This window comes from Oryza glaberrima, chromosome 1 (genome assembly GCF_000147395.1).
Source record: "Oryza glaberrima chromosome 1, OglaRS2, whole genome shotgun sequence".
Lineage (NCBI taxonomy): Eukaryota > Viridiplantae > Streptophyta > Magnoliopsida > Poales > Poaceae > Oryza > Oryza glaberrima.
The window spans coordinates 33,658,934-33,669,083 of record NC_068326.1 but is presented as its reverse complement, the minus strand read 5'-3'; the positions used below and the strand labels follow the sequence as shown (position 1 = coordinate 33,669,083).

Below are 10,150 nucleotides of genomic sequence, written 5' to 3'. Positions count from 1 at the left end.
GGGACTAAAATAGGGCTAAACTTTAGTCCCTCTTACAAAAACATAAGTCCCTACCATAGGGACTTACGGCCCGTTTGGTTGGAGAGAGTTTTTAGGAGGGATTGGGAGTTTAGAAGGATGAGGCTATTAAGAGTTTTATGCCATTTTCAACCCAATCGTGGATTTTATGCCTGTCATACCTGTCCTCTTTTTTCTATTAGCCTTTGTTTGGCAAGCTGCTATAAGTTTTCGATGAAATCTTTACTACTCTGCCTACCAAATTGAATCATGTATTCATTCTAAAAAAATTCGAAAAATGGATAAGAGCCGAGAAGTCTTATATTATGAACCTTCGATTCTAAAATTCAAATTCTTCTACATTGAATGTATAGCTGCAGCAATAAATTTGGATCAGCTTTTCTACTCCCTGCATCTACGTTGAGCAGGTATCTTTAGGTTGTTTGGTTAGAAGACATGGGAATTTTGGTGGGATGAGGATGGGGAATTGAGGAAGGAACTCCCTCCTTTTCAATACCTGGGTAGGGGCAGGTAATTGGGAGGGAATTCCTCCTTTACTTTGTTTAAGCAAATCTCAGCCATCCGTTTTTATTAATGACCTAATCTCCAACTAAATTCCCTATCAATTTCCATCACCTCTACCAAACAAGATATTGGGATTAAAAATCAAATTCCCATCTTAATCTCATCATCAATTCCCTTGTGTAAACTCCCAATCCTCTTTCCTTGAGTTACCAAACAAGCCGTTATACTTTTGTGAGAGGGACTAAATTTAGTCCCTAGTTCTCAAACACCCCCTAAGCATCACCGTTGCCGCTTACCGTTTGGTATTGTACCTCTATCCAAAAGATAAAATTGGACATGTCTAATCTGATCCTAAGACTACAATGTGCTGTAGGATTGTTATAATTTTGGACGGAGATAGTAGTTGTCTTTCATTGTTCCATCGATGCCTCGCGTTGTGAGGCCCGCAACCTCTTCTGTCTTGGAACCTGAGCGGTGAACACGCTTGTTTATATTCATCTGTTGCTGCTGTGCGAGTATCAAGCATGAACTAGAAGGAAAAAAATGAGCCGGTGATTCGCGTACATGTAGACATGCGAGTAGGGAAGATAGATGCATCGCTTTTATGAGTAAGTTTCTTCATGACCTCATTTTTTATGAGTAAGTTTCTTCATGACCTCATTTTTTATGAGTAAGTTTCTTCATGACCTCATTGATATACTTTCCAAATCGTAAGCAATATGGACTCTGTTATGTACTGTGGTTGAATCTTCTTTCTCTGCAAGCTGATGCCTCCTCCTCACACACATAGTGACGTGTATGCCTACTCTACTCCTCAATGGTGAGTGGCGATGGTGGTACTTACTCTGTACATGACTAAGTGATGCTTTTGACATCATCTGTGATTGTCTATGGAGATGGAGCTCAGGTAAAGTCGAGCATGTCATCGAACAGACCACTGTGAGTTCACTCGAGAGATATGAGGGGGTGTTTGGGAACTAGGGACTAAACTTTAGTCCATCTCACAAAAACATAAGTCCCTCCCCTAAGGACTTATGTTTTTTGAGAGAGGGGCTAAAGTTTAGCCCCTCTCTCCCAAACACCCCCGATAGTGGTAGTCACGGCTGTGAACTAAAGCATGCCCCGTTGTAGTGGCGGCGACAAGGTTGACATGTATCTAAATTTGACACGGTGTTTGATTGGTCTCCTCTAATTGTATGGCCCCACAAAAGATGTTTGGTGTTCATGCGCTTTCTTCCGCTCCGTTTCGATCAAACACATCAATGGTTCAAGTACAAATGTAGCGTCTTGAATTCAAAAGAACACCCATTCAAGAACGCAGCTTATGTGCGTGCGCCAGTATGTTTGGTGGGACTACTACCGTAGGAGTGAGCATATTCTATAGTGCCTAAGCAAGCCTAGTTGACAATGGACATGTCGAATTAGTTTTGTTATTATGCATATTGTTGGAGGAACGAGAGCTGGGGTCCTATTCCCTCGGGTCATTGGGGCATGAGTGATACAGAGGCGTACAATATCTACATATTCAAGAGACATATAAGATCTACATCTTCATAGCATGAAGATAGGACACGATGGCTGCCTAGAGATGGGGCCCGACGTCTTTGGGTCCGAGGCAAGGGTCCGAGCACGCCCCTGCCCTGGTGTGTGCAGTCATGCCAGGACAAAGTTGACTGGACGAGTGTTAGTGCTATAGATAAGATATACCTAATAGTTTTGGGTTGGGCTCGGCGGGACTCACCATATACCAAGTCTTATACAGAATAATGTCTCATATACGAAAGGTGTTACGGACAAGGAAAGAGAAGCAGAGTTCTACTCGGATCGTATTCATACTTGCATCCCTAGTTCTACTTAGACGAGGGAATATCCAAGGGTATAAATACAAGACCTCATAGAAGAAGGGGGGAGACAAGGACAGAAGATAAACCCAGTATAGGATGTAAAATCAAAGGTGTTTTTGATTATTATTATGTGATGAACAATTGGCATCGGAGATTATTGGTTTTGATATTTGGAATTTATTCACGAAGTGGTTTTGGAGATGATTGGATTTCACCGGTGAATCTACAGGTACTGCTGGAATTGGGTCCGGTCAGACCGGGCAGTGGTTGCCGGTCAGACCGGCGGTATGCGCGCGGTCAGACCGGCCAGCCCGCGGTCTAACCGGCCGACGCTGTGTCGGGTTCGGTTTCAGGTTGTTTGTTTGGATATCCGTGATTATTTCATGATTATGGCTTCTAGATGGATACTATACGTATGTAATACTATTGTTTGCTACTAATGAGTCAAGTTGGAGATAGCTTGGTCTCGAAATATGGTTTTTTTTGTTTATTTTATGTGTAGGTGACTCGATACCTCAGGAGAGTATTTGCGGTGATGAACCGGGAGTCGGCTTGGGGATAAGACGATGTCCGTGGTGGTCAGAGATCATGCGGGATACTTAGGCTAGAGTTGATGCACATGGTTGATGGAGATTCCATATGGCATACGATGGAGGTATTGTGTGCGTATGGGATGCGGAGTCGAATTTGGAAGGTGTCCAAATTTGGTACGTTTGGTTATGTAAAGTTTGTTTCTTGTACTATAGGGTTTCCTAAGGTGTTTAGGACTCCTAGTATGAGTTTGGTTCGTGGCTTTAGGCTGCCTACCTCGGGTATAAATAGAGGGGGAGCGTGAGGCTTCCCGATATCGTTTTAGAGAGCAATTGAGTTGAGTTTTGAGTTAGGGTTTCGAGTTTAGTCGAAATTTTTGTAAAGAGTGCTGTTGGTGCACTTTGTAAACACAGAAAGAATCAATAAAGTCGTCATCTACTTTAAGAGTTATTCGATTTGAGTTTCACCGGGTTTCGGCGGTCTAACCGGCAGCACACCGGCGGCATCGCGGCGGTCAGACCGGCGGGTACACAGCGGTTAGACCGGCGGCGACAGGAGTCGGTAGCAGGCGATCTCGGCGGTTCGACCGGAGTTCGATCTCGGTCAGACCGACATTCATCAGGCGGTCAGACCGGCACATTCACTTCGGTCAGACTGCGATCCGTCGATTTCGAGGGTAACTTTTATTTTCGCTAAAAGTTTTCAGTTTTTGGGTATACCAACCATTCACCCCCCCTCTGGTTGGCTTAGTTCTTGTGATTCGATCCTACATAGGATCCACAAAGGTCGACATGAGGGATCTAGAGGCATCTCCAATCTCATTGAATTCATATTCGAGGAAGCTGACTACGCTAGTCATCGACCACATGTGAGTGCTCCATGCCGCTAAACCGACATCGACTACATGTGAGTGCTAAACCGACATCGACTAGATTAGGTCATCCCAAATAAATTGTACTCGTGTGATACTGATATCTAAAGGCAACACCAGCTTCAACCAACAGGAGTAGGGCTATTACTTATTAGTTAAGAGGCCCGAACCTGTATAAAAATCTATGTCTCCCATCTCTTTTACCTTAATCTCGTGTATACCTTGGTTCCAACGAATTTCATAATCTACAAATACCTAGTCGAGATATGCTCCCTCAACAGCGAGGAAGTTTGCCAACAACTCCCCCGCATTAATGATGATGTGGTGCGAGTCGTCCATCCATCTCGTTTAGAACATGGGAGCGCTTGTGGAGGGTGTCACCCTGGTGGACCCACGATCAACAGGGGCATGCGTCTTTTTGACTATTGGCACATTTTCTCATTCAGCCAACGAGAAAGCATTCCTCCATCCGGATCGAAGGACTTCAATAAGACCAATCATGACATGTTTAATGGTACAAGCCCCATCCAAAGACCTATGTAACGGCACTGTGAATGCCCCTTAATCTATAAAAGGAAAGTCCAGTCATAATCTATAAAAGGAGAGTCCAGTCCAATGGATAGAGGGATACGATGGCTAGCAATTAACACACTTGCAAAGTTCCAATCTTATTGTAACTCATCCACGGTTATCCATAGTCCACACACAGGAGTTGAGTATTACGTATCCGTGTAGCCCGAACTTGTATAATCCCCTATGTTCATCACTCTTTGATTGGGATCTAGGCTGGAACTGTCCCCTGGCCGAATCTCTAAAGAGGGAGTATACGATCTCCACTAAAGGAGTTTCATGCTCCAACGCATATGCATTCTGAGGCACTCTAGAAAGTCGTTTGGTTGTAACCGCTATCAACATAAGTAGCTTTCCAAATTGGGTAGAAGTACAATATGATAATAAGTAAAGTAGGAATTTCTAGTGGCTTGGCTAGACACACTTATTAGCTCTTGGACTCTCACTAGTTTATTTTATGCACGCATTCTCTTTTAGTTGTTTGGTTCCTTCTATGTGGATTGAGCCGGGCCTAGCTGATACATGTCTATTTATAACTAATGATCAAGTATTTCCTCTGTTTCACATTATAAGTTACATTTACTTTTTTAATTAAACTTTTAAAGTTTTATCAAGTTTATTAAAAAATTAGCAACATTTACAAAACCAAATTAGTTTCATTAAAACTAACATTTAATATATTTTGATAGTATGTTTGTTTTGTGTTGAGAATTTTACTATATTTTTCTGTAAACCTAGCCAAGTTTAAAAAAGTTTGATTAGGAAAAAAATTAAGATGACTTATAGTATGAAATTGAGGTAATATCATCCATTTTCATTGATACTTGGCAATGATCTGCATTGAGCAGGCCAAGGCCTCGTAAAGGTACCAAACGCGCCCTTGACAATCTGCAAATTCGAATACGATCTGCACCAGCTTTCAAAAGCTGGAAAACAACTCGGGGCGCAATTTGGATCAGTTTCAAAAGACATGAAAACAGCAACCTGAACTGTTTCTCCTTGATGCTTCTCGACAGCAGTGGCTTTTTTCAGATTGTTCTTCAAACTACTCCACCAAACAACCCAAACCACATGAGGGCGACTTTCATTCATAGAATGCGCGATCAGGTACACGCTAGGCTGCGGACAAGTATTCGAGTAGCGTAACAAGAGACACGAGGACGAGGTACATTCTCCCATATGGACCAACTCTTGGCATGTTTAGATCAGCCGCTTCTCCGTTCCGTTCATTCTCTGGACACAAGCCGACAGAGACGTCCTTATCTTGACGAGGAAATCCGCCCCCCACTTTGTAAATTTTGTGGCAGCCTCAAATGCACGCTTTTTGTTTGGTAACCATTAAATTATTAGTCATCACCAAACAGCGGCTTTTCTTTTATGCCATGTACGCGACCTTGTCGCGGTCCGGCGTCCCTCACTGGGTCACTGGGTAGGCGGCAGCACAAATTCCATGCCGCTCCGCCACTCGTTCCGTCGCCTGCTTGCCACTGAGGATCGGTGAAAGTACTCGCTATTCGCTACGTGCAGGGAACCCCTTCCCGTGGCCAACTTTGTGCGCGGATGGTCATTGTCGCGGAAATTACTGGATCATGGTGGAGGATGCTGCACTTGGTTCTTCGCGGCGGCGCCGTTGTTTTCTGCACACCTAGTGTTGATGAGTCTTTGGGATGCCATTTTCAAGCAACTACCGCACCAAACTCCCGGCTTATATAGGCATATATTATGGCAAAAAAACCAGTAACACATGATTTCTGATACTTACAATGTACATCTCGCAACCAAAGCACAGATCACTCTTACAGTTACAGAGGAACTTAGTATACATCTTCCTAGGATTAGATACGTAGAACAAGTGACAACAACTTATTGCACTATAGACCCCAGCTAAAGTACTAGTAGTAGCTTATTCGGGCACAATCACAAAGGTGGCAAGCTAAGGTTCTTACAATAACCATACAAGGCCATGCTTATGCCCCAGGGATAGATAGGAAGGTATACACAGCTTGACATATTTACAATCACGCAGGATGCAAGGGGATCACCCACTGAGGGCAGTCAGACCTCCTTCCAGCAAGGGAATAGTAGGCAAGAACCTGAGCATGGCTATCCACACAGGGTTCTCCATCTTCTGTCTTATGATTAAAACTCTCAGGGCTCGGAGGTGTAAACTCGATGTTCCAGAAAGGCCTGGCCATGAGCAGGAGGTCAAGGCCTGTTTGAGATGCTCTGTATCCTTGCACCCATATGTATCTCAGGGAGGGCATCTGCAATACAGCGAGGGACAAAGCTCGCTCGCTGAAGCAGCAGCTTCTCAATTCAAGCTTCTGAAGGTTGGTGCAGCCCACTGCGAAACGGATCAATCCATGGTCAGATTCACCAACATTGCCCAGTAGCATGTATTGGATATTTCCACTGTACTGTCCGATGTAGCTAAGGCCATCATCTGAAAGCCCTCCTGGTCTAAGGTAGAGAGCAAACCTCCGAAGCTTTGTGCAATTTCTTAACAGAGCACAGACACCATTGTCAAGTGGCAGATCTGTTACCTGTCTTTCTCTGTCAAGTAGCACAAGCCGAAAGTCGTATAGATTTTTGCAGAAAGTCCCAATAGACTCCAAGGCCCCATTGGTGATATCCGATACATAGGCAGCTATGTACTCCAATTCACGGCAACCAACAGCAACGGCTGTCAAGCCTAGCTGAGAAACTCCTCCTTGCTCTTCCTGCAGACCTGGATCATCATCACCCCGCTCAATTCGGAGTCTTCGTAGCTTCTTGCATGTATCACCAACAACTTCTAGCCCTCTATCTCCTATCACGTTCCTCACCTGTTGAGGACATCTCGTTGTAATATGGCATATACTAATTCAAACACAATTAATCAATGCTTGTATACAGGAAATATTACCTCAAGAATTAGTAGATTGGGACATTTTGCAATAATCTGACAATGATCTTCTGTTGTGAGAAAAGTGTATTGCAAGTCCAGTTTCTTGAGTTTCATCGAAAAAGGGAAGATAACAAGCATCTCATTTGTTCCCATGTAGGTAAGCCCCAAGAAGCATAATCTGGGTGGGAACTTAACTTTTTCATACTTGGTGAGCTCTCCTACCTCGTAGAATGCTCCTCCAGCAAAGTCTTGCAGCGCATTGGCTGTTTGGAAAAAACTAATCAGATCTGAAAGATCACACTCACTCATCTTCAATGAAATCAATGACTTGCAATTCTTTGCAAGAAGCTCTAGATCAGCTGGCGCCACTTTGAGTTCAGTCATGTAGAAGTTCAGTGTCACCAGAACAGAATTGTTGACAGCAAGTTCATGAAGCCATTCACCACCCTTATCAGTAATATGGCACTCTTCCAGAAATAAAGTTCTCAGGGATCTGTTGACATAATTCAGAATGACATGTTACTGCAGAGATAGCATGTAATCTTAGCATTGAGCATGAAGAAATTGCTGTTAGAAGAAATATATATTGGAGGAAAGAACAGGAATCACATTTTAAGTCAAGAAACATAGCAACTCATAGTAGATGTGTAGTGACTTGTGAAGTACTTCCAACCATCACAAAGCATCCCATACATGCATTCCACACAAGGTATTACTGGTCATCCACCCCACACATCTCCTTATGCATGCAGACTTCACAAGTTAGGTCTCAAAAATAAATATATACCTTTAGCACAAAATATTCTTGCGTTCTTTATAAATTTTTTTTAACGGATAATTGGTGCGACATCATTGTTGCGAACTCAAAGTCAAACTAAGCAAAGTTAACAAGAAACATGAGACAAGACATACTGCCGCACAAATCGGAGCATGATATAACTGACCGGCAAGGCGGCAACATAATCCCCAACTTGCAACTGTATTTTGGTTCCAAATATGTCTAAGGAGGAACAGGGTAGTCCTTTTCAAGTACAATCCAACCATTACAATAGTACTTACTCCTGGTAAAAGATATATGACCAACCGTTATGGGTCTGCCTCAAATTATAGCAGATTGCTTATGCCAGACTTGCTACCTCTTATAAGTTGTTTTTATGTATTAGGGACTCTTCTCAAACCCAGCTCAACAAGTACACAATTAGATGAAATAATGAAAGTAGGTAAACGAAAGAACCACACAAATCTATTGAGGCAAAAATCTTGTGCGCATCTAATGCTCACAAATTTTGCTGTTGAAATTCGGTGCGTTATGGCCTCAACCAGTCACGAGTGGACTGTGGAAGCTAATTTGTGACAGCTCCTTTCTCGAGGGGGGCGGAGGAATTTGTGAACCAGAAAGTGAGCAAGGTTGGCTCAACTTTGCTTGCCCATGTTAGAACACTAAGAACATGTCACTACTATCCATTACTCCATTTAGGAACACCAACTAACAACAAAATTAGCACCTCCACCAGATCAACCCTAACTTCTAAATGAGGAAAAGACCAACTGCTCAGTTGCTGCTGCTAACTTTCGCTTAGGCAAGTATTGGAGGTAAAAAAAATCACTGTTACAGATGAGTAGTACAAGAAAGAGAGAACTCCTGGGTTACCTGCACGAGCGGGCGACGAGGCGGAGGGCGTCAGTGGAGAAGCCGATGCACTTGTCGAGCTTGAGCTCCTGCAGCATGTGTCCGCGGGCGCGGACAAGGGCGGCGATGTCGGCGTCGGTGACGGTCATGCGGCGGAGGTGGAGCGCCTTGAGGCACTCGAGCGGCGCGGCGAGCTCGTCGATCCATGGCGCGGCGTAGGCGCCCCAGTCGTCGGGGATGAGCCCGTACATGGCGGCGCGGGGCTTGCCCTTGAGCGAGAGCGACTCGAGCCGCGGGAACCGCTCCCGGAGGCGCGCGGGGCGCGCGGCGTAGCAGAAGGCGACGGTGACGTGCTTGCGCGTGAGCGCGTCGATGCGGTGCCAGCGGCGGCACACCCGCGACGCCGCCTCCCTGTCCCGCGGGTCCTCGACGTGGCCCATCACGAGGTGCAGCGCCTCGTCGGGGACCCAGTCGTCGAAGCTGAGCGCCCGGTTGAGCCGCCGCGGCTCCGGCACCTCGCCACCCATCGGATCGGGGCCGGATCGGCTGCTCCCAGCGGCCGTCTCGCCGGAGATCTAGCCCGAACCAGGTGGCATGGGGCTACCCCAATTCTTCTCCATCAATTTCCCTGGGCTTTGAGCCACCAGAGGGCAAGCGAATTATTGGAGGGAGAAGAGCGAGAGAGCAGCAGCGGCCAGGCGGGGACGGGGGCATCGGAGACGCAGCGAGCGAGCGTTTACTTGTTTCCCCGCACGGCTCGGCCGGTGGTGCCGGGCCACGTAAGCCCGCGGGTGAAATGGCTTCGCCCACCGGGCACAGCACAGTGCAGCCGTGCAGGTGAGCTGAGCTGCCAAATTAGTCTTCCTCCTCCTCGTCCTCGGAGCTTTGTGCGAGCTGAATATTGGGTGCCCGATAATATTCCACTACGTAAGATGCACACTAGATGGCATGCTACTAGTAAAGAGAAAAAACCCAACATATCGATCGAATTCAATGCTCCTTGCTTAGCGTAGCCCTAGCCACGTTAACTGGGTGTTAGCATCGCCTAAATTAACCTGTAGCATAGCACCACCACCACCACCAGCAGCCCACCACCATGAATGGATCGATGATGGATGGATTTACCCTGAAACGCAAACGGATACAGCTAGCCGACAACAGTGCGTAAAATACTCTGTTTTCTCTCAGTACTCTGTTGCATCCGCACCGCTCTCTCCTCTGCTTGGCTTATGGAGAGTTCCATTATTGCGTACCGGCCGCTGCTTGTTGTTGCTGGCTGGCTCTGCCCTAGCTGT

The 10,150-nt window shown here is 45.6% G+C and overlaps 1 protein-coding gene across 1 annotated transcript; it reads right to left on the bottom strand.

Moving 5' to 3' along the window:
- Positions 1 to 6,011: 6,011 nt before the first annotated feature.
- LOC127781332 (coronatine-insensitive protein homolog 1a) lies at positions 6,012 to 9,752 on the bottom strand. The gene is made up of 3 exons (XM_052308277.1): positions 8,877 to 9,752; positions 7,244 to 7,718; positions 6,012 to 7,163 (listed from the first exon to the last, which is right to left on the bottom strand). Exons 1-3 carry the CDS (start codon positions 9,380 to 9,382, stop codon positions 6,357 to 6,359), a joined length of 1,788 nt encoding a protein of 595 aa, XP_052164237.1. The 5' UTR covers positions 9,383 to 9,752; the 3' UTR covers positions 6,012 to 6,356.
- Between the last annotated feature and the right edge of the window lie 398 nt (positions 9,753 to 10,150).

Bases quoted from the DNA above. Each gene is read 5' to 3' on its own strand.
- LOC127781332 (XM_052308277.1), bottom strand. From the start codon at position 9,382: ATGGGTGGCGAGGTGCCGGAGCCGCGGCGGCTCAACCGGGCGCTCAGC. The intron at 7,719-8,876 runs GTAACCCAGGAG...TTATGTCAACAG, and splicing joins CTCGTCGCCCGCTCGTGCAG to ATCCCTGAGAACTTTATTTC. The intron at 7,164-7,243 runs GTAATATTTCCT...TGTCCTCAACAG, and splicing joins CCAATCTACTAATTCTTGAG to GTGAGGAACGTGATAGGAGA.